The sequence below is a fragment of the Sceloporus undulatus genome, chromosome 4 (genome assembly GCF_019175285.1).
Source record: "Sceloporus undulatus isolate JIND9_A2432 ecotype Alabama chromosome 4, SceUnd_v1.1, whole genome shotgun sequence".
Classification (NCBI taxonomy): Eukaryota; Metazoa; Chordata; class Lepidosauria; order Squamata; family Phrynosomatidae; genus Sceloporus; species Sceloporus undulatus.
Genome location: NC_056525.1, coordinates 168665903 through 168691943, shown reverse-complemented (window position 1 = coordinate 168691943; position 26041 = coordinate 168665903). Strand labels below are relative to the sequence as shown.

Genomic DNA, 26041 nt, shown 5'->3' with positions numbered 1-26041 from the left:
GTTTAGGGGCGAAAGACCCTTGTGAATGTGGAAAAACTGCAAAACAACAAAACAACTCCACTATTCTTTTTACATAAGATAACACCTCTTTAGGAATCTCCAGGTCCTCCAGTGCAACTCTATGGCCAACATCTGCCAGAAGTTGATCATAGAATCATGCTGGAAGACCTACAAATGCCTTGAGTAGTGTTTTTTCTAGGAACTTATAGGTTCTCCATTATAGTTCTATTGTCAACTTCCAGCAGAATTGCACTGGAGGATTTAGAGATTCCTAGAGAGAACAAGGTGTTGGTTATAAAGCCCTACATGGCCTGGGTCCAGTCTACTTGAAGGAACACCTCCTTCCATACAATCCTTCCCGTACACTCTGATCCTCCGGGAAAAACCTCTTACAATCTAGAAAGACCAGACTGGCAGCGACCTCCCGGAGGTCCTTCTCTGTCACCGCTCCAAAAACTTGGAATGACCTGTCGGAAGAGATTTGCCAATTATCCTCACTCGAGGCTTTTAAAAGGCAGCAAAATCCTTTCTCTTCCGGCAGGCCTTCCCCAATTGATAAGGTCCAGAACCAACCAAATCCCCCTCCCTTTATTATTTTTCTTATTCATGGTTTGTTTATTAATTTTTATGTATTGTTATGTATTTTAACCATGTTTTATTGTTTAATTTTATATTTGGGAGGGAGGGCTGGGCTGGGGTCTTGTGGGGCTTGTTGTTTTTATTGTTGTATATTGTATAAACTTTGTTGTTACCTGCCTCGATCCCCAAAACGGGAGGCGGATATAAATAAATATTTATTATTATTATTATTATTATTATTATTATTATTATTATTATCAAAGCTAGGACAAAGCGTTTTTCCTGGAATGATCGCCACTGGCAGGTTTATTTGATTTTATTCATTGTACAGCGCTGTGTAAATTTACAGTGCTTTCTAAGTAAAGCTTAATTATAATAATAATAAAAAGAAGAAATGACGTCAAAGCCGCAAATGTGGATGGCCACCTGTACTAAAGTTAGGATTGTCCAAACTATTGTATTCCCTATCATCATGTACGGATGTGAGGGTCGGACAATAAAGAAGGCAGATAGAAATAAAATCATTTGAGACGTGGAGCTGGAGAAGAATGCTAAGGATACAGTGGATGGCCAAGAAGACAAACAAATGGGTCCCAGAGCAGATCAAACCAGAAATTTCCCTGGAAGCCAAGATGACTAAACTCAAGTTATCATACTATGGACGCACCGTGAGAAAGAAAGACTCATGAGAAAAGACAGTGATGCTAGGACAAAAGGAAGGAAGCAGAAAGAGAGGAAGAGATGGTTAGATTCAGTCAGGGAAGCCTAAGCCTGCAGGACCTGAGAAGAGAGGTAGAGAACAGGATGTTCTTGGAGTGGTCTCATCCATAGGGTTGCCATGACCTGAGGTTGACTCAAGGGCAGCTAACAACAACAATACAGGATCACCAACACTGTGCGTGTTAAAACATCCCAGGGTAGCCATGTTGGCTATATAGCAAATCCAATTAACATACAAAACCACCAAACAGGGATACTTTTATTGGACCAACCAAAGTGCACAATATACATGTTGCAAGCTTTCCAAGCTCTGCTGGCTTCTTTGTCAGGCAAGGTGTTGCAAACCATACAGGAGTGGACAAAAATGCAAGATGTTAGTCACAGGCCTGCATTCTGATGTTTTTGTTCTCGGTTCAGATGGTATGGAGGAGGAGGAGTATCTCTTGCAGGTTGGCACCTCTTTTTCATAGCCGCTGGGAGATTCTCAAAGTCCAGGAAATTCAACATCCATTTGCAACACAAAGAGATACCTCCTATGCAATCCAGTATGTCTCCATCCTTTGTGGGGCCACAGGCCTCTTTGTTAGGCAAAGGACACTGAATTCCTCAAGATCTTCATACTTTTGCATCAGGAGAGCTTTAGCTGGTGTTCAGGTAAAACATGCCAATGCAGTTGTGTGCCTTCAAGTAATTTCTGATTTATGACCCTATCATGGGGTTTTCTTGGCAAGATTTGTTCTTGGTGACTTTCACTATCACCACCTGCTACAGAGTCAAAGCAAAAGCTTTACTGATCATGGCTGCATCGCGTGGTAAATATAGTCCTGCTGCTGCCCATGATGAAAATGCATGCTTTCTGCAAAACCTTGTTGTTGTTGCTGTCTACATTTGTATCATGTTAGTTAAATTTCAGTTGGTGGGGAGTATACTTTGTATCTAATGCTTGCCTTGTAACCCGCATTGATTTCGCGAGAAAAAAGCAGAATAGAAATAAATAGTAATAATAATAATAATAATAATAATAATGTCCTTCCTTTCCAATTTACAGTGACACTAATAAGGCGGTTCTATCATGGGGTTTTCTTGGCAAGATTTGTTCAAAGGGGGTTGCCTTTGCTTCCATTGGAGGCTGAGAGAGTGTGACTTGCCCAAGTTCACCCCATGTGTTTCCATGGCCGAGCTGGGATTCGAACCCTTGTCTCCAGAGCCATAGTCCAGCACTCAAAGCCACTGGAGAGTGCGTCTGCCCTGTAGAAATAACGCAGTCTGACACCACTTTAACTGCCATGGCTGTTATACAGAATCCTGGGATTTGTAGTTCAGTGAGGCACCAGAACTCTCTCTGGCAGAGGAAGCTAGAGGCCTTGTAAAACTACAAATCCCAGGATTCCATAGGCTGGAACCTCAGTATCTAAAGTGGTGTCAAATTCAGGGTGACTTTGATGTCCTAACTGCAAAGGAGGGCAAGGCACTGCAAAATGGAGGGAATTCAAGGGGGGGAAATGGAGGACATGCCAAATTGAAAACACTCATGTAATTATCAAGTCATGCTTCTTGGACAGAAGGCTGAAATGTAGGACCTGTCCTGGAAAAGGAGGACTGTGCCAGCCAAAACTGCATTGTTTCTACTACACTGTTAAGAAGACTGAGGTTGGAGAGGAGAGAGGCAGACCCAAGCAATCAACCGCAGAGAGAAGTCGCCGCCTCCTCGGTCGGCGATTACTCTGGCCTGGCTGTTGGGCGTCCCTCCCTTGACGAGCCCCTTCGCCGCGGTCTAGCCTTCGGCGCCACCTTCCTGGCAGCCGCAGTGGCGAACACCGCCTCCTCGGAACGGCTGCGCATGACCCTCGGAGGGAGCCGTAGGGACGTAAATTCTGACGCTTGTCCAGGAAGGAGCTTTGGGTTTGGACCACGTGGGTGGGACCTGGGACTGTGCCGCAGGGAGCCAAGAGGAAGCGGCGGCGGCGGCGGCGGCAGCAGCAGCAGCAGCAGCAGCAGCGCTTGGGACGGAGCCCTGCTTCAAGCCCTCTGCTTTTCATTCAAGGTGCTGGCCAGGGATTTGCGATTCCCTATATTGCAATTGTTGTATTGTTATAATAACATATTAATTTTATTATTACTATTATTATTATTATTATATAATGTACTGTAATATTAATAATAACATTCTATGTTGCCACGTTCTGTTATCTATCTATCTGAAAGGTATCTGTAAATATCTATATCTATCTAGATATCTAGATCCAAAAGGTGTCTATCATTCTATATAATGTTTATATAATAGATACATAAATATATACATAAATTTTATATATATATATATATATATATATATATTAGATGGATAGATAGATAGATAGATAGATATCTTTTGGATATTTATATTTATACATAATTATATATATATATATATATATATTAATATATATTAGATAGCTATATGTTTATATAATAGGTATCTTTTAGATAGATATTTTTTGGATATAGAGATCCAGATGTCTACATCTATATACTGTGTATGTATGTGTGTATATATATATACTGTATATATATATAATATTTTAAATATTGATATATTTGACATACAATTATATCTATTATATTAAGTGAATTATTAATATTAAGTTAATAAAATGTATTATATTAAACAATTTATAATTATAAATATATTATAGTTATTATATTATATAATATTTATCCTATAATATGTTTAATATATATATATATATGTGTGTGTTATATTAAATGGTATTCATTTAGCTTAACATAATTATATTACAGTATATTAAATAATTTGTGATTATTATAAATATATTATAATAATTTTATTGCAATATATTTCAATAAATACATATTTAATATTGTCACATACACTATACACACACACATATATATACACATATATTATGTTATAATAGATTATATTATTTAAGATAGTATAATTTAACTTTCTCTTCTCTGCTAAAGAGTTGCTATAAGTATTATTATATAATATATAATAGGTGGTTGTTGTTGTTGTTGTTGTGTACCTTCCTCTGGGGTTTTCTTGGCAAGATTTCTTCAGAGGGGATTTTTGCTATTGCCTTCCTCTGAGGCTGAGAGTGTGTGACTTGTCCATGGTCCTCTAGTGGGTTTAGATGGCGGAGCAAGGATTTGAACCCTGGTCTCGAGAGTCTTGCTCCAACACTCAAACCACTGCGCCGTGTTGGCTCTGTAACACACACACGTGCGCGCACACTCACACACACACACAATATTTATGCTATAATATATTTAATATATACAATACTATATATATATATATATATATATATATATATATATATATTATTGTATACTTATTATATTGCTAGAGTGTTATGCACTTCAGTTACACTGCGGGTGCCTCTTTTCAGTTGTTTTGGTGGGTCTCCCCATCCTGGATTGTTTTAGAAAGCTGTTTTTGTTCCCTTTTTTCAGTAAGACTAATCATTTGGCTTTTGTAATATTCGTTGCCCTGTTTTTGCAATACTCATTAGTTAGTGAAACTTTATTGTTAAAAGCTGTAAACTGTCACAGTTCCATATACAGTATTTTAAATAAGTGGTCCCCAAACTGTGCTCTTTTAAGAGATTTTGGACTTCAGCTCCCAGAAGCAACGGCCATGTTGGCCAATACTGTGGGATTCTGGGAGCTGAAGTCCAAAATCCCTTAAAAGAGCACAGTTTGGGGACCACTGCTTTAAGTAAACAAAGCACCAGATAATAACATTAACATTTAAAATTTGGCAAAAAAAAAATAGATAATAAAACAAGGGGAAAAAATTTCCAGGGGTAAAGAAATGTAACCTTTAAAACATTATGCTCACTAGTTGGGTTTTTGTTTTTGTTTTGCAATATTCATTGCAGTGTTTTCACAATATTTTGTAATGTTTTTGCAATGTTTTGTAATTCTGATTATTTGGTTTTTGTAATAAGTCATTGCAGTGTTTTTGCAATATCAGTTACGCTCATCCCTCCACGTTTCTGGGTTTGATTATTCACGGATTTGATTAATAGGTTCTCTCTAGGAATCTCTAGGTCCTCCAGTGCAACACTATGGTCAACTTTAACTAAACGTTGCTCTGAAAGACCTAGAGATTCCTAGAGAGAACACTCCACTAGGCATTTGTGGCTACTCCAGGGCAGTTCTATGGTCAGTGTCTGTCGGACATGGATCACAGAGTTGCCCTGGAGGAGCTAGAGATTCCTAGAGAGGTGTCATCTCAGGTAAAAACATGGTGTTTTTGTTATTTGAAGTTTTTCCATATTCACAGGGGTCTTGTGTCCCTAACCCTAGCAAGTATGGAGGCACTAGTGTAGTTGGTTTTTAATGGCTTGTTGCTTGTTTTCATTTTGTGTGAGAGAGGGGGAAATGAAGATTGAGACCATATAGGATGGTTTTTGTTTGTTTGTAAAGACAGCAGAGGACTTATAATAAATAAATCAACATGGGGATGTGTATGCATAATTAATATATACAGATTTTAGGATGTTAATTTTGGGGCCACAAATCCCAGAATTCCATAGCCACAATAGTTATGCTGAATGGAGGTTCTGAACAGTGTAGTAAAAAGGATAATGTTTTCAGATTCTTAGTATGTGATGGTAAGTCATACTCTGACAAGATTAATGCCACTATGTGAATTTATACTGTTGTGATATAATTGGTAAATATTGATGACTGAGCATAGGGCATTATGGTTATTATCTTAGTTGTCAATATAACCAACTTGTAAAAGGAGTAAGAGGGCAGAGAAATGTAGCAGCACCTTGAAGACTATCTGGTTTTTATTTTTACATGAGCTTTTGTGGAAATAAATCCACTTGCTCAGATGCACCACGGAGTGATAATAAATGCTTACGTGTACAGCATATATACATAGTTGTGGGAGTGAGATAGAATGTAATGGGATCCAGAACGATGCAAAGCATGACCCTCAGCCTAAATTTACAAAGGCTGTCTACTGAAATACAGGTCTTTCAGATCTTTGCAGTGGACAGTTTGTGCTGATGTGTGGAAGCAATAAATCTGTTTACCAAACGTCCGTTTATTGGGTGAGAATCACAGTATGCAAGCATCTTCATGCCTGACTTGGAACAACACTTTGTCCCCACATGAATACAGAATGTAGCACACTGTTAGCATTACTTATGGCATACTATAACAACCTAGACAATGAGGAAATTGAAATAGTTAAAAGAGTTCACCTACCTTGGATCAAACGTGGGATAAGAATTGTGACTGCAGTCAAGAAATAAGAAGATTATGATTGGAAAGGGCACCTGTTAAAGAACTGAAGAAAATCCTAATGTGTAAAGATATACAACCGAACACTAAAGTTAGAATCGTCCAAGCCACAGTATTTCCCGTTATTATGTATGGATGCAAGAGCTGGACAGTAAAGAAAGCAGACAAGAGGAAAATCAACTCATTTGAGATGTTGGAGAAGAGTGCTGAGGATACGTGGATGGCCAAAAAGACAGACAAATGGGTCCTTGAGCAGATAAAGCAGGAAATTTCCTTGGAAGCCAAAATGATCAAATTGAGACTGTTATAAGAAAGCAAGACTCACTAGAAAAGACAATAATGCTAGGAAAGGTGGAGGGCAGTAGAAAGAGAGGAAGATCACACACCAGATGGCTAGACTCAATTAAGGACATCACAGGTCTGAAATTACAGGATGTGAGCAGAGCAGTAGAGGACAGGGAGTCTTGGAGATATCTCCATCCACAGGGTTGCAATGAACTGGGATCAACTTGCGGGCAGTTAACCACAACAGCAAACATAAAAAGAATAATTTGCACTTCCTGTAATAAGCTAGTACAGTTAGTATTATACTTGCAATATATAGTGTATCATATGCTCTCCTGTATAACATCTGCTTATATATTTTGTAGGAAACAGTGGACAGCACACAATTGTGTGCATTGGTGACTGGCAGTAATGGATTACAGGGAGGAAATTATGAGCCAGATAGTTCCAGGACAATTTGATGATGCAGATGCTTCGGACAGGTAATGCAAGAATGAACCAACTCTGTGGTTTTCAGGTTCTGTAAACAAGAGGTATGCAGCTATGGCCCTCCAGATGTTGTTGAATTCCAACTTTCACTAGCCCTCACCATCATTGTTGAGGAATTATGCAATTTGTAGTCCAAAAATGTCTGATGGACCACAGTTACCTGTCCTTGTTGTATATAAAAGAAAATAGCTCTCACCCAATATTATCCTGCTCTAGTTCCTTTATTGTTATTTGGATAAATATTTCAGTAATTGGTGTCTGCATAAATGGACAAATGTTTGGTGAGTATGGGGGGAAATTGAATGCTAGTCCCACAAACAGCAACAATATTGCTTTCCCTGATTTTTCCCTTCATTTTTATCCTTAATTGTCAGGGATTGGGCACAGGTATCTTGTACAGTGTTAAGAGTTCAGTGGCTTGATTTCATCAACAGTATGTGTCTGTTGTAGGAGAATCTTGTACTGCCTTCAGATGGAGAAAAATGTATGGAACTAGCTCTATTTATGCACTTGAAGTCTTGATTATTGAAGGTGGTTAAACTTTTGTTTTCTAGTTCTTTTGCTGAATTTGTTAGCTAAAAATATAGAGAAACTTTATCAAAAAAGCAGGGCCGGGATCCTGTAATGGCAAAGCACCTGTGGGATGGACTGTAGTATTTGCCAGTCTCATTGCTCAGGCTCCCAAGGCATCCTGGTTCCTGTCAAACAAAATTGGCAGCAGAAGGTAATGGTGACCACACACCATGTTACAGAGGCTGCCTCCAAGTTATCTCTTTCTTGAATGCCTGGTTTCAAAATGTTTTGGAACCAGGACACTATAGGGGTGCTCTGAAAAACCTCTCAAAGCCAGGTATGAAAAATAGGTGCCTCTTGCTGCTGCTGTCTTTTTGACATGGCTGCTTTGTCCTCTTCCTACATAACTCTCCCTCTCATATTTTGTTTTCCTAGAACAGTTACACAGCTCAGGTGATGAGAAAGATTATCTGGCCTTGGAAGCCATCTCATGTTTACAGCTATTATCAACAGTGTCACTCCCCAAAGATAGAGAAATAGTCTTGCCTGCAGTGCCATGTTGAAGGAGCAAACTGCTTTCCTATTTCCAAGTGGGATATGGGATTGACTAAGCATTGGTTTACAGTGTCATTACAAGAGCATTTGCAGTCACACTCTTCTCCCACCCATGATTGGCTTAGGAAATAGTGAATAGTGGCCTATTCCCCATCGTGACAAACTTGAGTCCCACTGTGAAGTTATAATACTTTCTCTGAAAAGCCAAAGGTTCTCCATCTGTTTAATATCTTTAATAGACAAAGATAATGCTTTCAGGGAGAGGAGGAGAAGATTATTTCTGCCAACCTTCTGTGGTTCAGATGACCTCAGTTTGTGTAGCTTTCTGGATAAAGTGCCAGATGGGAAGTTTTCTGCCTGGTGCTTTAGTTGCAGGCCAGGATTCACTCCTTCCTTTTCAGCACATAGGAAAGATGGAGAAAAAAATGAAATAGTGCCAGTTGATTCTTTCAAATGTAGCCTGAGAATGCATGGCTTTGCTCCTCATTTGGAGAAGAGGAATGGGGGACAAATCAGTCTCAGCACTTGCACGAACTGGCTTCTGGAAGCGATAGCTGAAAACAGCAAAGGAAACCCTCACTGAGTGGAGATAGTGGAGGGTTCTGTTCTGGCTGTGATGGGTAAGTAGATCTGGACCCTTCACATGTCAGATGGCTCAACTCACTGATACAGATTTTAAAAACTGGGTTTTAAAAAAACAACCATATAGTTTTTACATATTTTTTATAAATGTATAATTATTTTAAAAGTAGAGATTGTTCATTCTCTTGTTAGTGCACTGATGAATTATATGATGAGTTAGGAGAATTGTACTAAATATGTGCTTTAAAAATAGTGGATATGAACAGGTTATTAAAGAAGCCCTTGAGAAGAAGGTGGCCACCAAAATTGAGCAGTCGTTTTTGTGTGACGAAGAGGATGTGGAGGAATTTTATGAGAGCAGTGAGGGTGAAGAAGAAGACGACTGGGACTGGGATGATGATGCAGGAAGGGTGACCAAGAGAAATCTTGTATCTGGAGGAAGAAATCCACAGGTATGTTGTTCAAGGATTGTGTGGCTGGAAGGCCTGGCTCTGTTGCAACTTGTGAGTTTATATAGTCATAGATTTAGCTCAGGCTTGGAGAAGGGCTTTGTAAGAGCCATTAACATTCTGTACATGCAGAATCAGATTTGCAAAATTAAATACACACACCCAGCAGCACAAAACAACCACCAGTTGCAGAATTTTGTCTGTACATAAGCTCCCAACTGTCTCACAATGTTTAGTTCATTTCAAAAATGGCAAAAATTGACCTAAAATGAAACTAGAAGTGACATTACTTCACTTCTATTCGTATCGAGACCACTGTGCAACCCCTGCAGGAGGTGCAGAGGTGAAAATTGGCCCACTCTGTCTCTGCTGTTGCCGATCCCTGTATTAGCTGGTCCCTACATCTCTTGAGATTTTAATCTGATACTTTAGGAAGAATTTTACTAGGAGGCAGTTAACAGCATTCTAGTGGAACACATGCTTTGAATACATGAGGACCCCTCTTTGTCTCAAGCAGCAGAAAAATATTGTGGTACCTTGGAGGATAATTGATTTACAGTATTGTCTTTTGAACTTTTATAGCAATGTGAGCCAGTATGATGTGGTTTGAGCTTTGGACTATAACTCTGGAGACCAGGGTTTGAATTCTGGCTCAGCCATGTAAACTCAATGGGGGACCTTGGGCAAATCACACAGTCTCAGCTTCAAAGGATGGGAACAGCATTCCCCCCCCCCCTTTGAAGAAACTTGCCAAGAAAACCCCATCATAGGTTTGCCTTAGAGTTGCCATAGGTTGGAACTGACTTGAAGTTACGCAACAACAACAAGAGCAGTACATCACATCAACACCAGCAATGTCTGTGAGCAAGTAGAAAGGAGCTCATGTAAAATTCTGGGCTCTCACACTTTCTACAAGTTGCAGAAACAATAAATTAGACTTTCATTTTGCTTTATCCAATTCCTGGTTTACTATATGTGAACCAGGAATCAGCTTAAAATAAATAATAACTAAACAAAACAGCTCAGCAATTCAGAGTTTGTAGCTGGCTTCTTCTGGTACATAGCACAGGGGTGTGCAAAGTGCAGTCCACAGGCCATGTGCATCTCTCAACTCATTTTGCCCAAAATGGTCTCTCGGGAGTAGGGGCAGGAGCATTTCCACCATGTTTTGGGGCCACCCTGGGCCAATTTAGGCCCATGAGAAACCTTTTTAAAAACAGGCAGTGAATAGGCAATGACATCTGCTCACGTCCTGTTCACAAAGGCCTCTCCTGGGGGTAAAATGCCTGGTGAGGGCTAAAAACAAGGGGAAAGTGTATCCCTGTACCCTTCAGAGCATTTGGGGGCAAAACAGTGTTTTTTGTTTGTTTGTTTGTTTGTTTTTTGCTAAACTGGGTGTGGCAGGGGGATGGTACCTTCCTTTCCATCATTACCCACTCCAAGATAGTATTTATTTTCATCAGTGATACCTGATTTCTATGTAGCAAACAGCCAAGAATGAGAAAGGGAAATTAAATCCTATTTCATCTTTCCTAAGGGTTTGCTTGGGCTCCTGCCCACTCCTGCGTGTGACACTGTTACATAGGAATCTTCCTTAAGTTCACTACTACAGAAATTAATGTGTTTGTGTGTGTGTGTGAGAGAGTTCATTTGTGCAGTTTATGTACTGCCTTTGATGAAGCACTCTTTGCCTCTGAGTCAAGATGGGCTATATCCAGCCCTTTCACCACCACCCCAAATTTTTTTGCAGCCCTACCACTGTCTTTGACCCCACCATGCCAAAAAGCCTAAAAAGATGACAACATGATATGTTCCCTAAACCCTAGGAGACCCCCAGGACTGTCTGGTGCATGAGGATGCACTGGTATACTTTTGCATTACAGAGTGCCACTGTAGTTGACACAGACATTGACACAAGCTGTAATGGTGTGGCTTCTGATGGATTCTAGGCAGCTGGGTGTATTCCTTAGACTCTTTGTTACCAGTCTCAACTATGAAAGAGGAACCTGGAGTGTGTGCTCTTTCTTCTGTAGTGCAAATCCTTCCCCGGAAGTTAACCTAGACAGTGTTTGCCACCCTCACTTGCCTTGATATTCCAAACAAGATGTGGAAGCAAGTGGCATTAGATGGAGGAACTGGGATGAGTCATAGAATAAGTTTATGTTAGAAACATTCTGTTCAGATTGTTTGACTGTGAAGGTGAGGTTGGGAGCATAATGTATGTCAAAATTGATGTGTTCCTCCTGAGTTGTTTTATATGAAAGCTGAATTCTGTTACGAATTATTTTGTTTCAGGCAAATAAACAGATTTCTAGCTTCAATGCAGCAAAAATGTCCACTCCTACAGATAAAGCCCTAAGAAAGTTTGAGCATAAAATCAATCTAGGTAAGTGTGGACCTTCAAGCTTCTTTCATGAACAGAATTCATTTAAAACCGGTTTGCATGACTAGTTTTAATGGGTTGGAGCTGGTGGCTTTATTCATGTTGAGACTGTCTTGGGAATGCTTCAGCATGAATCTGAAAAGTGAGTTGCCACATTTTCCTTAAAAGAAAAACAGCTGATCAAAAACGGGAGTTGTGTCTCCATTATAGTCTTTTGCTTCATGCTTCTAATGATTTTTTAAAAATTAAACATTGATAAGTGTACAGCTGAAAAATTAGGAGTTTTGCTTTGGAGAACAGGGCGCTCAAATGCCTTGCAGGGCAGGCTTGTCTACCAAACGTCTCCATTCATATTTATTTTTACCTCCACATAGTTTTTCAGCTCTGCAGGTGGAGTGGGGGAGACCACCATGATCTTCAAATCTTATGTGTGACTGGCAAGCAACCAAACCTTCCCAGTCACCACTGGAAAGAGTCTTCCATCTTTTCATATGAATACATATATGACGAAGGAGCCATCTGGCATATAATGGAAAGATGCTTTAAATAGTCAAAATATTTAGTCAAACCTCAAGTTCTTATTTAGAAGGCTTAAGATTAAAGATAGAGGGAAAAGAAATGAATTATAGAGGAAATGTACAAAATAAACATTCTTCAACTTTCACTGTGCAATCCTAAAGAAAGAGTCACTTGTCAATTGTGGCATGTCCAAATGGTTGACAGACTTTATAAAGGAACAGTTCTGTCTTTACTGTTGTAAGTCGCACAGGCGGCAGGGAAGGGAAGCTGGTAGAAATGAGAAAATCCATCTGTCAAGTGTCACTAGTTTACCTTGATGGACAGTATTGCTCATGAAAAGCCGTGGAAAGGAATTGTTAACATATACCAGAAAATCAGGCAGGTGTGAATCAAGGAGGGATTTCCTATTATAAGGAAAGGAAAAGAAAGGAATTATCTTCTCCCTGTCTCTTGGCTATAGAAATTATATCACTAGAGCAAGGGATATTTTTAAAGCGACTAGCACTTTTCTCTACAGTTTTATATTTTTCCTAGCTTGAGAGAGGTACATTACTAAATTGACCATACAAAACTTATAAACCATGCAAAATTCTAATTCAGCTTTTTTTAAAAACAAACCAAAACAAAACCCATGGTTTGTTAATACATTCTTTCTCTCTGTGCACACTGTGGTATGTTATGTTCTCTATCTGCATACTACATGTTTTCTTGGGCTTACATTTGGTATACTGGCAGGTGATTCTGGCAGCTGTAGTCTCAAACCTTTGGACCATCAAAGCTTTCCCAGCCTGCTTTAACCCTCCCTTTCCCCACTACGTTCTTCAGATGCTTTTGTTTACTATTCCCATAAGGCTCAACCAGCATGGTCATTGGTCTGGGATACTCGGAATTTAGTCTAAGACATCTGAAGCAGCCATGCTGAAGAAAGCTGCTAAACCCTTTACCCACCCTCTCTACATCCCTTTGTGCCTGCTCTTAGGAACTGGGTTGGGCTAAGCGAGAGCAGAAGAGATTGTTCATGCCAGGTTCCTTCTGCTTGCAGACTTCCAGTTTGTTCCTCAGTATAAGTCATTCCCAGGCACCATTTTGTATCAAGTCAAGAGAGAGTTGGATGAGTCTAGTAGACTTTGTCCTTGCTTCTGAAGGAATGCTACTCCTCCCTATGACAGGAATGTTAACTTTATTTTTCAAATGTTCTGCCAGCCTGCTCAGCCATGAAATCCACTGGGTGATCTTGGGCAACTCAGATGCTCTCATCCTCAGGGGAAAGCAATGGCAAAACTTATTTGAAAAAAATCTTATCAACAAAGCCCCATAAACCTTAGGGTTGTCATAAGTCAGAAATGACTTGAAGGCACAAAACACAAACATCCTATCTATAACACCTCTTTTCTTGATTTTCTTGAGGAAGGGAATGTTTCATATTTTCTGACCACTCCAATGAAGCTAAATTTAATTGGAGGTGAGGGTAAAGGAAGGAGAGCATTTGGATTTGGGGTCCTCTTTAATGTATATATTCATATTCCCCAGACAAACTACATTTTGCTGATTCTGTTATAAACAGAGTTACAGAGAAGTCCAGGCAAAGAGAAGCAGATTTGTAAGTAATGCAGACCTACTGTGATAAAAATGTTTGACAGAATTTTCTGTTGGTTGTTTGGGATTATGAAGATTTCTGTTGTTTCATAGTGGATTACTTTTTGATAAATTAGGTTTCAGATGTCAAAGCAGAATTATTGAATGTTTAATAGAGGGTGGAATTGTGTGGCCCTCCATAAGTTTTTGAACAGCAACTCCCAGTAATCTTTGCACGTATAGCCAGTGATGATGAATACTGGGAGTTGACATTCAGCAACATTACATAATTGTTATCTAATGTTATTTTTGATTTGTTGTCTGTCTTATTTATTGAATGTTAACATGTACTAATATGTATTATATTTAATTATTTTGTAGAATGTACGCCATAAGCAGGTTTATTTTATCTATTTTAATTGATTGTATGTACAGCGCTGTGTAAATTTACAGCGCTATATAAATAAAGCTTAATAATAATTTGGAAGGCCACACAATTTCCACCCCTCTTTTAAGAGGTCTGCAACATTAAGAATGCAGTTCTTTCTCTTAGCACTGTTAGACTTAGGCCTTTTATAGACTGGCCTAGGTACTAGTGGCATTGTCAACTTTTCCTGAATACGTTTTGGTATATTAATAATGTTCACCCCACCCCCATCTGATTCATTATGTTATTGTAGAATTGTTTTATTTCCACTAGGTATCGGGTGAAAGATAAAGCGGACAGAGCGACAGTAGAACAAGTAAGTCATGCACATTATTAAAGTTAAGATCAAAAATTCTCGTTTTTACCAGAATTAAGAGGTTTCATTGTTTAAAAACAATACTAATGAAGGACAAGTCTAAGCTGTGGAATTTTGCTGGCACACCAGAGCTGGTTTTAGCAAGGTGTGAAAGGCTAATGAGGAAGAGGAGAAAGCTGCATCATGACTACCAGTAAAATGAGGAATTTTGCCAAAGTGATCCTTCTCATAGTGTTTACCTAGGCTCAGTACAGATCGCCTGAAAACGGCAGTCTGCAGGTGCCCATTTTAACTCTGGAGGGATGCCGCAGCCACTAGACTGCGCGACATCCCTCCTGAGTTAAAAGAACCTGGGTTTTCCAGGTTCTTTTCCTGGCGCCCTGGTTACGTCAGGAGTACGTAACAGGCGTGCTGCAATATGCAGATGCTATGTGTCAGTTACGTAAAGATGGCGGCACCCATGTGGACGCCGCCATTACTCCGCCACCCACACATAGTAGGGCTCAGGCCCATGTGGTTGGTGCGCAGTCCTGAGCCCTACTATTGCCGCCAGGATGTCATGGCCTGCCAGTGTATACCGGGCCATGGAATAGGCAGGCTTCTGAAGTGGTTCACTTCTGCCTACCTGGAGCCTATTTTGTCTCACAGGGTCTTCCAGCATGCTCCTGCAAAACTGGAAGTGACATAAAGCCCAATTCTGGTTGTGAAAAAGGATATATATTTTTTTTAAAGTTGATGTGATTGTGCAGCTGATTTAAGGGGGCACTTCTTTTTCCTCTGGAGATTACTTGGAGAGGCAATTCACGTTTTTTGGGGAGTGGGTGGTCAGAAAAAGGGTGAACTGGGGAATCTGGAGTAGTCAAGAGCTGCAAAATTAGCCTCCCACTTCTGAGTGCTAAATTTATATGGAATACTGCCTTTCTTGTCATCCAAATATGCTTCGTTTAAATATTCTGCCTTAAAAAAGAACCATGTTTGTTCCTTGGCTTTTATTTACATAATGTTTGGATCTTTAAAGAGTAACAAACATATTCTGGCACTCTGTGCGTGCATTTCTTGCACATGGTTATAGACAGAAGCATACACTGATCTGCACTGTGAACAAGAAATGCAGAGAGACATTTGTAAGTGGAATTGTTTTGCAAGAGTAATCATTCTTATGCTGCTTCATGCACTTGACAATGTGGCTTTCACTTTGTTAAAACCTGTAATGCACTTAAGGCCACAAACCTGTATCCATTGTAGCATAGTAATTCCATGTGTAGAATTACAGCTGGCCACTCACCTGCCCCTATTCCTTCTGTGGAATTGTTTCAGCCCTCCAAATGTCCATTCATGCCTGGTGAGAGCAATGGGGGCTTGGAGAAACATCTGGCTGTGTCTCTGTAGCCAAGTGTAAAGTGACTGCATCTTTCACTGAGGCCTTCTGGGATCCTCCAGAGGTCTCAGCAGATGATGGAAACATTTCTCTTCTGTCTATGGTGACATTCAGATGCTTTTTGCTCCACCAGACACAGAATGACTGGGAACTGCAGTGACTCTACACCAGGTCCAGTGGAAATTTAGTCAGTGTGAGGGAAGAAGGAAATACCAGCCTCCACATCAAACAAGAAGAGATGTATGCAGGCATAAGGTGGACTTGTGTCTATGTATGCTATTAACAGTTATCAGCCTCAGTGTATTACATTTTTCCTTCTTATACAGAGGTTCAGGGCAGAGTTCAGTGAAATCTTGTTCAAATTACTATGTAGGGCAAGGATGGGAACTGTATCTCCTCATACAAACCTTCAGGGGTCCTAAAAGCTACAGGGGAAAGCTTTTCCACTTGGCAGTGGAGACTGGGACTATGCTTCATCCTTTTGTCCCCCTCCCTACACAAGGATAACTCAGTCAATGGAATGGAATGGACATTCCAGAATACAGTTTGTTTGGAATAAAATTCCAAACTTGGGATTGACTTTTCTAGCATCCCTATATAAAAAATTATTTGTTGGGATGTGTTCTGTCTTTTCTAAGGTTCTGGACCCAAGAACACGAATGATCTTGTTCAAGATGCTAACTCGAGGTGTCATAGCAGAAATCAATGGTTGCATCAGCACCGGGAAAGAGGTTAGTTTCATTACAGATACCATTGCAACAATTATTTTAGTGAAACTAAATTATTTATAAACTAAAAAGACACTCTGAATTAAATAATCAATAGATGTTCTAGAGAAATTGCTTTGTTTTTCATACAGGTACATATACAAGTCAAGTCTCTCTTATCCGAAATGCTTGAGGCCAGAAGTGTTTTGGATTTTTTATTTGCGTATATGTACACAATGAGATAACCTGGAGATGGGACCCTAGTCTAAATATAAAATTCATTTATGTTTCAACTTATGCATATAGCCTGAAAGTAATTTTATGCAACATTTTAAATAAATTTGTGTACATTGAATCATCAGAAAGTAAAGGTGTCACTATTTCAGCCACTTACGTAGACAATTTTGGATTTTGGGGAATTTTGGGTGAGGAAAACTCAACCTTTACAAATTTCCAGAAAGAGGAAACATTCCTTTTTTCACACATACAGTTAGTGAGACAGTTTGTGCACAAGAGTAAACCATGACTTAATGTTACAAGAATTAGCCACAGCAAACCTTTCACTTTCACACACACCTTTCTTACGTCTTGAGGAAATGGTTAAACTTGCATGTTGGATCAATCACAGTTTGGCATGTCACCTGAACTTAAACTGGTAATTAGAATGGAGATTGCTTTTTTAAAAATCATAAATTTGTGTCAGCAAACCATAGTTAAGATTAACTCTGTAATTTGTTGGGTTCAAATGACACAGTAAACTGTGGTTAATCATATGGAAGCAAAAGCTCCCAGTATCTCCATGCACATTCACAGCAGGATGGAATAGTGTGAGAACAGGACTTGCTGAAGCTCAAAGTAGTTTAACAAAGTGGTTAATATGCAAACTAGCTCACTGTTTCTTTGAAGAAAGTGCTTAGCGTGATACATACATGCCCCATTTAAAAGCAAAAACTAATTTTCAATCCAAATCAGATGTGTTTAATCAATCCATCCATCAATCAATCAATTAAAGCTGCTATAAATAATCTTTAAAAATTTCTTTAGAATAATACTTGAACATAACTTATATACTCAACTATAAGACTGACCTCATGTATAACTCAAAGACAGGTTTTGGGGCCAGAATTATGTATTTTGATATGACCCATGCATAAGTTGAGGGTAAAACGTAGGAGTATGTGACATGGATGAAGCACAGGAAAACAATGCCAAAGAATTTGCAAAATTCCAGCATGCATAACTGCTATGCTCCCACTAAAGGTTGGATAGATTAGAGAGCAGAGCAGTGTCAGTGTTTCCAGAAGAGATTACACTCTTGACTTTCACCAAAGAATGGTTCCTTTTTAAATAAGGGTTAATGTATAGTACATACATTGACCTGTAGAAAAGTGAACTCAGGTCTTTTTGGTCAATTGTTTGACTAATGTTTCTAGACTTATACATGAGTATATACAGTATACATTTAAGATGGCATCATAAATATAAATGTTAAATTAATTATTTTTCTTTCTGCTGTCTGAAATACAAAAGCCAGTTAGGGGCAGTACAGACAGGCACTTTGTACCAGCCTGACTGCAGACTAGGGTTGAATTAGGGTAGTGCATTTACATGCTCCGAGCCCTAGTTCCGCCTCACTTGCCCCATTATGGTGTGTGCCCGTCCATACGAGACATGCCATTATGATGCATGGGTGGCACAGCACCCAAACACCACTGGCCAGAAGGGTGTCATCGTGGCACGTGAATGCCACTATGACACCGCTTCCAGGAAGCTGCTTACACCAGTTTTGTTTTTGTTTTTGTTTTTGCTCCTGAGAGGAAGTGGATTGTTGCCGCGGCATGTAGTTGCTGTGGCAACGATCTGGGGCTAAAAGCGGTGGCCTTTTGCCACCCATCTGTTGAACCTCTCTGTCATGGATATGCAGGACAACATAATGAAAACTCTACACGGCACACTGGAAAAACTCCTCTTGCACCCCAGAAGAAGTAATGGGGCGTGTGTCCATGGCTTGTGCCCCGCACCGTGTGCACAAGCCCCATTACTTCTAATGGGGCTCGAGCATCTGTGTTTTTTCCCTTACGCACAGGGTGTGTGTGTCCGGAATGGATCCCCGTGTAAGGGAAGGGCGCACTGTACTTTCTAAGCTTTTTTAAAAAAATTATCTTTGGGTAGCAGGTTTCCCAGTTGACTGTCAACAGATATTTTAAAAACTCTGTGTGGCAGCCAGTCTAGTTTTTACTGAGTTTACTAGATGCAGCATTAGTTCAAAAAATTAAATTATAAGCTTATACTTTAGCTTATAACCTTTCCAGAAAATGATAAAGATGCAGGCAAAGGCATCTGTTTTGAATAGTTTTCAGCTTTTATGATCAGCATAGTTTTTTTAAGGGTTTTAATTTTTCATACAGAATAGTGGTGGGCAACTTTGGTGGATCTGGAGTCAGTTTTGCCCATGTGGAGCCTACTACAGGCTGTAGCCCTTCCAAAAAATTTAAGGATCTCCCCCCCCCAAAAAAAAAAAACTGGAGGTTTGGAGGATAAAAATTCTGGAAGAGTTTCCATACTCACTAAAACTAGACTCTTCACTTTGTTTTTGGGGAGAATTGCCAATTTTGGAGTAGCCGTTCTCCTTGAATTATTCTGTCCCCTCGTCCCATAGCAAGGTGGGTTTCTGAAGTCCCCACATGCAGCTTGCTCTCTGCCTGTTTCCAGCCGTGATGGAGAACTGTGCAACTGTTCCTCCTACCTCTGTTCATGCCTCAAGTGTTTGGGGTTGCACATCTCAAAATGTGACTGTACAATTATGCACTGTTACAGTCATGTATCTTGGCCTGCCCATTGCTTAACAACATCCCTGTTTTTGCAGCTAAGGCAGAAAGGAAAATAGTAAGTTTATCCAGCTCTTCTGGGCATGGTAGAGTACGCAGTGGGCCCTCCCTATTGGCAGGCTTCTGATCTGCAAATCTGCCCATGGATCACCATGGCTCATATTATTCAATGAAAGTGCGCACACTGAAGTGTGCATGTTCACATTGCTGCCATTGAATAGTATGGGGTGTGATCGTCACAGTTTTCAACATCTGCAGGAGCCCCAGAAGTGAAACCCAGACAATACAGAGGGCCTACTGAAATTGGCAGAGTGCATAGGCCTATGTAAATTGATTGTTTTTAGAAATGCTGCTCTAATTTTCATTTTAAACAATCAGTGTGTAATATCTTAATATATCATTTTTTCTCATTTGGAATTTGCTAGGCTAATGTATATCATGCCAGCACTGCAAATGGAGAGAACAGAGCCATAAAGATTTATAAAACATCTATTTTGATGTTTAAAGACAGGGATAAATATGTGAGTGGAGAGTTCAGGTGAGCCTGAAATTTTTTCTTTCTTTCTATAATGATACACTTGTACAACCTCTTATGTTTTTCACAAAAATAATTTTCATTCTTTGTTTTAAACTGCATTTCCATGTTGTGCTTTCAAGATTTCGCCATGGATACTGTAAAGGAAACCCAAGAAAAATGGTCAAGACATGGGCAGAGAAAGAAATGAGGAATTTAACAAGGTGATTTTCCCCCCTTCCATCTTAGACCATGCTTTGTCTCATTCATTTGGGTCCTTATGGTGTTGAGAATACTGGCAATTATTTACTATGTTTGTTGTTAAACAAATATTGTCAGACTGAAGAAGCAAAAATCTTTGCTACTTTCGGAGCAGTACTTCAGATTCCTTTATATAGAAGGCCGGTTGATGCATATATGCATGTTATAACAATCTCAAGCTTGAGAATAAAACTTTGAGTATTGTCCTTTTAGGTTGCACACAGCACAAATCCCATGCCCAGAACCCATTATGCTAAGAAGTCATGTTCTTCTTATGGGCTTTATTGGCAAAAATGACATGTAAGTATTCTCAGCTTTGTGTGAAAAAGCTTCATTTTATTTTATTAATATATGCCTGGTATTGGGATTGCCATCAGCCCTAACCAGTACAACCATTGCTGAGATATGACGAGAGTTGTAGTCCATTAGTATCAGAAGGGACACATTTTCTACCCCTGCAGTAATCCTAAAAAAGGATTATATCTGATGGCATGTTGTTACTTGGAATGAAGGTGGGAGCAGTGGGTAGGGGGATAGACAATCCCTATTTTTTAAGAATCTTGGATGGTCTAATACTGGCTTACTAGTGTAATGAGTGGACTTGTTATATTGTCAGTGCCAAGGACAGAGAAGAGATCATTGTGGCTGAATCACCATCACCAAACATGAATGGCTTGAATGGTCTTGGCTAGAGTCCATTGATAATTTTTTCTCTTGTTGGATTTTTGTCTAGATTGCAACACAAGACTGTTCTCCAGCAATTTAGCATATTTGATTTCCTTGAATTGCCTCACACCATTGCTTTCTTGGGTTGCAACTCACTAAAATAAGTGTGGCTTTCTTGCAAGTTAAAACACGTTTCCTTAAGGGTTTTGCCATTTGCACAGCTAGTGAGCCCCAAGCCTGAAAACATGTGGACTATTTAATTTTTGGCTTGATCCATTGGGTTGTCTGATGTAGCCAAGTCTTATATTAAGCAGAGGTTCCTTTCAGCATATTCCTAACCTCCATATGGAACTAGAGTGTGTTATGATACTGAAAATAGCTGCTGCTTCATGCAATTGTTTTAACCTGTGATTTTTTGGGTTTTTGTTTTGTTTTTTCCTCTTGATTAAAGGCCTGCTCCTTTGTTGAAAAATGCCCAGTTATCAGAGTCAAAAGCTCGGGAGTTGTATCTGCAAGTTATCCAGTATATGAGAAGAATGTATCAGGATGCCAAGCTTGTTCACGCGGATCTCAGTGAATTCAATATGCTGTATGTCTTCCTTGATGGTTGACTTATATAATGTTAATTTTTAAAAAAATGTTTTAAAATTTAAAAGTTCTATGGTACAAATGTTTTAAAATGTTTAAAAGTTCTGTTATACAACTCTGCCGTTCAAATGATCTCTCTGGTTTCATAGCTTTTGAATTTGCAAGATTTTGTGGTGTCATTTGTTTATATGTTTTTTTGATGTAGGGTTATCTTCCCAAAGCAATTAAGAACTTGATTTATGCTACAAAGTGAAATGCTACGTATAGGTATAATAGCTATAATAATGACAGAACAATTTGGCCTTTTCCAGATATCATAGTGGAGAAGTATATATCATAGATGTATCCCAGTCTGTTGAACACGATCATCCACATGCTTTAGAATTCCTGCGAAAAGATTGTACTAATGTCAATGGTGAGTAGCAGATAATTTTACCCTTAAGTAGCCCTGAGGCCAAAGGTGGTGTGACCAAGGGAATTGATTGGCAGCAATGCACGATTTATTCTTGTCCTGTAAGATGACAGATCTGCTTGCATGAATCTGGTCATAATACTTTCTGGCATGCTATTTGAATGGGTCATGATGTACTCACATGTTTAAAAAGAAATTGCAGGAAGAAGTACAGAAAAGATAGGAAATGGTCCATGGGCCTCATGTTGCCCCATCCAACCTATACGATTTTCCTGTCCATTCTATGACCAGAGATCACTGCGTTAAAAGACATTTGTTCTGAATGTGTGTGTGTGCGCGCACACACACACCCCTTCACATTGCCTATTGACTTATAGCAGACCCATAATTTCAAAGAATTTTCTTAGGCAAAGAATATTCAGAGGTGGTTTTGCCTCTTCCTTCTTCTGAAATACTCGACATATAATTAAATTGAGCTTTACAGGTCTGAGGGAGAGAAGAAGTAGGCACAGTTCTACCATGCTCAAGCCCCAAACCAGATGCAGTGCTCTTTCTCCATCCCAGCTGCCACTGCCCTGGCCACAGAGAGAGAGAGAGAGAAGAGGCAGTATCTGCCCAATGCAATCACCTGCCCCATTGCCATCCTCTTTCTTTGTGTGTTGTGTCTTTAGATTGTAAGCCTAAAGTCAGAGAAGTGATTTTTATTGTTATTTTTCTTGTAAAGCACCATGTAAAGTGATGGTCCTATAAAAATGAATGATGATAATAGTAAAGTTACTGTATTGTGCAGCTTATTCCTGACATCCACCTCACCCACTCTGCCCTTGGCACCAAGGAATCCCAATACCCTTCCAAAATTAGCTCCATTGCTAAAATCCCACGTCCCAATCTATTGACAGCACTGGCCACACCAGTGTCACCAGATTTAGACATAAAGAGAAACTCTGTGTAATGTTTGCGAATATAACCCATTACAGGAGTCTTGTCTCAAGTCTAATTTCATGGAAGTTCTGTAGGTTGGTTCTAGCTCAGTGGCAGGATACAGACCGCCCATTTGGGGCGGCCTGCACCTGCCCCTTTTCCCGACGGATCGGGACCTGAGCAGCCACAGCGGCAGCCCGGAGGCCCTAATCCGCCACTTCTCCAGGCCTCGGGAAAGTGGCAAAACTCCACTTCCCCGCGGCCTGGAAAGGGGTGTCCTAACTGCTGTGGGGAAAGAGAGAAAGGGGCCGCTTGGCCCCTTTCTTTTCCGCATCGCTGGTGCAGCTGTTTAAAGTCTGTGCCAGCAATGCATGGGGCGAAAAGGAGCTCCATTTCGGAGCTCCTTCCCGTGATGCTGAAAGGGCGCCCCGTGTGCCCTGCAGCGTTGAGAGGATATCACGCCTGCACCAAGCCGTTTAGAGGCGACGCGGCCCCGTGTACACAGGGCACTGCCTTTATGATGCCCCAGTTACGTGCTAGGGTTAGGGAGCATCTGTAAAGAACACTCCGAGGTAACCCTAGCATGTATCCAGGCTGGCGCAAAGCGCTGGTCTGGATCCCGCCAATGAAACCCTAAATGCAGCTCAACTGAGTTTTTTAATACTAAATTTAGATACCATCCCAGGGTTTAGTTCAGCCAGTGTGTATTAATGGTAAATTGAGATGTGGAAAACTGAACTAAAATCTCCTGTCATATGAATCTCCCTAAGCATTGAGAGATCAGGATCTGAGGCCTTAATACTAGTGACAATTTTTTTTTCCTGTGGTGACCCTGCACTATTGGAATACCATCTCAAGCAAATGCATATGTTGTCCCCACTGGTTTTCAGGAGGTTCTTAAAGATTTTTTTATTCTGGGGTCCTTTTACACAGTTACAGCACAATTATTCCACCTTAACAGCCATGGCTGCATCCTATGGTATCCTAACGTTTTGGTGAGGCACTATAGGTCTGTGGCCGACAATTCTGAATATGCCTCTGAAACTGCAAATCCCAGGATTCCATTAGGATAGAACCTTAGGCCATTACAGTGGAATCATAGTGGTATAATTGTGTAGTATGAAAGTGTTCCTGGTCTCCATTTGGGACTTATGTTTTAGCAAATACTGATGCTATTTTAAAAGTTTCTTAAAATGTTGATAGCTTCTGTTGTTTTAATGAACTAAAATGGTGTTATATTTTGTTGTATATGCTTGCAATCTGCTTTGTGAGGGTATACATCCTGATGAAGACGTAATAACAGTAATACAGGTTGGCTATCCCTTATCCAAAATGCCTGGGAATAGAAGTGTTTCGGATTTTGATTTTTTTTTTTTTTTTTTTTTTTTTTTTTTTTTTGATTTTGGAATACCTATATTTGCATATGTACATAATGAGATATCTTGAGACCCAAGTCTAAACACAAACCTTGGAGATGGGATCCAAATCTAAACATAAAATTCATTTATGTTTCATATACACCTGAAGGTAATTTTATACAATACTAATTTGTGTACACTGAACCATCAGAAAGAAAAGGTGCCACTATCTCAGCAACCGAAGAAAAACATTTCAGATTTTGGAGTATTCCAGAATTTCAGATAAGGAAGACTCAACCTGTAATATCAGCACCTTGAGGGGAGAAATGCTGTCAGGGAACTTGAGATTTCAGGTACTTCTCCCCTATTTTACCTTGTTTTGGCACGGTATATACTACCCAAAAAGGGCGGCCTGCCGGCACCTGTTTTCCCTCCGCAGGGAAGCCGCAGCCGCCAAACCTCACGGCTTTCCTGTGGTGTAATAAGTGCACCACAATGTGCCATTGGCGCACTCATTGCGCAAGCCCCGTGCGGCACTGTGCAGATGCCGCGTGGCACTTGCGTAACAATGGCGACACCCGTGTGACCCCCTCATCACGTGCTAGGGTTGAGGGGCGTGTGGAAGCGCTGTCCCAAGGCAACCCTAGCATGTGACGAGGGCATCACAAAGGGCCGGTCTGTACCGGCCCTTTGATAAGAGATGCTTACAACATTTGGTGCCTCAGCTCCAGCATCCTCCTTTATGCGTGTGGTTTAGCTACCTCACAAAACTGTTCAGATGTAAAATATAGAGTTTGAAATTAAAGAATAGTAAAATGGGATGATTTTTGGGAGGTTTCAAGTGAGGTTTTCATTATCATGTGATTGAAATATTCAGAAAAACTCATGGTAACTTCCTCAAAAGAGTTTTCAGATCTTTTAGCTGTTTTTATAGGAATTCAGAAGCCATAGGTGTATTTGTTTCCACCAGGGTTTATAGCAGTGGTAATAAATGGTCTTAATATCAATATGTCCATTTGTTTTGTCTTTTCTGGCAGATTTTTTCCGGAAATACAATGTCGCTGTAATGACAGTGAGAGAGCTCTTTGAGTTTGTTACAGATCCATCTATTACCAATGAGAACATGGATGCTTACCTTGAAAAGGTGAAATTTGGGGATATTGTCTATGGAAAAAGAATTAGTAATGGAAGTGTGGGTTTGTATTACTCTCAGCCCTTTTTTGTAAATGAAAGCATCCTGTAAAACATGACCCAGGTCTTAACAAGACTTTCAGCATGGTTCTTTAAACACCCAATATGACACACTCTCTCACATACACACACACACACACACACACCAGAATCATGTGGGCATTCAGTTTTGGAGTCTGTTTTCATTTAAACATAAGCCAAGTTCATGCATTACTTACATGTAGGACAGTCCCATTTCCATTGTAAATTAGGGCAGAGCCACGTTGCTTATATTGCTGTTTACATTGTCTCACTTTCAGATCTTCAGCAGCATACATGCATGCATTGAATAGAACTCCAGCATACATGCATGCATTGAATAGAACCATCTGCAAAGAAACTGCTGCGTGCAAGTGATTGCACTCAGATATGGGCTCCATGCAATTGGAATACTTCCAAAATGTTCCTATATGTGAATAGCTGCTCATTTGCAGGATTTCTTTTTGCACTCACTTGATTCAAGGCACCTACTAGCACCATCAAGGACCAAATTAGTGTTTCCAAATTGTACACTACAA

General features: G+C 40.0%; 1 protein-coding gene across 1 annotated transcript in view; it reads left to right on the top strand.

Moving 5' to 3' along the window:
* Positions 1–3224: 3224 nt before the first annotated feature.
* RIOK1 (RIO kinase 1) overlaps positions 3225–26041 on the top strand; it is a 31544-nt gene continuing 8727 nt past the window's right edge. Inside the window, exons 1-13 of the mRNA XM_042464657.1 lie at positions 3225–3343; positions 7218–7334; positions 9245–9443; positions 11736–11826; positions 13873–13942; positions 14618–14660; positions 16677–16769; positions 19999–20111; positions 20231–20311; positions 20562–20648; positions 21466–21603; positions 21914–22017; positions 25331–25437. Of these exons, the coding sequence (XP_042320591.1) occupies positions 7264–7334; positions 9245–9443; positions 11736–11826; positions 13873–13942; positions 14618–14660; positions 16677–16769; positions 19999–20111; positions 20231–20311; positions 20562–20648; positions 21466–21603; positions 21914–22017; positions 25331–25437 (1197 nt within the window). The 5' untranslated portion in view covers positions 3225–3343; positions 7218–7263. The remainder of the gene's footprint in view (positions 3344–7217; positions 7335–9244; positions 9444–11735; positions 11827–13872; positions 13943–14617; positions 14661–16676; positions 16770–19998; positions 20112–20230; positions 20312–20561; positions 20649–21465; positions 21604–21913; positions 22018–25330; positions 25438–26041) is intronic.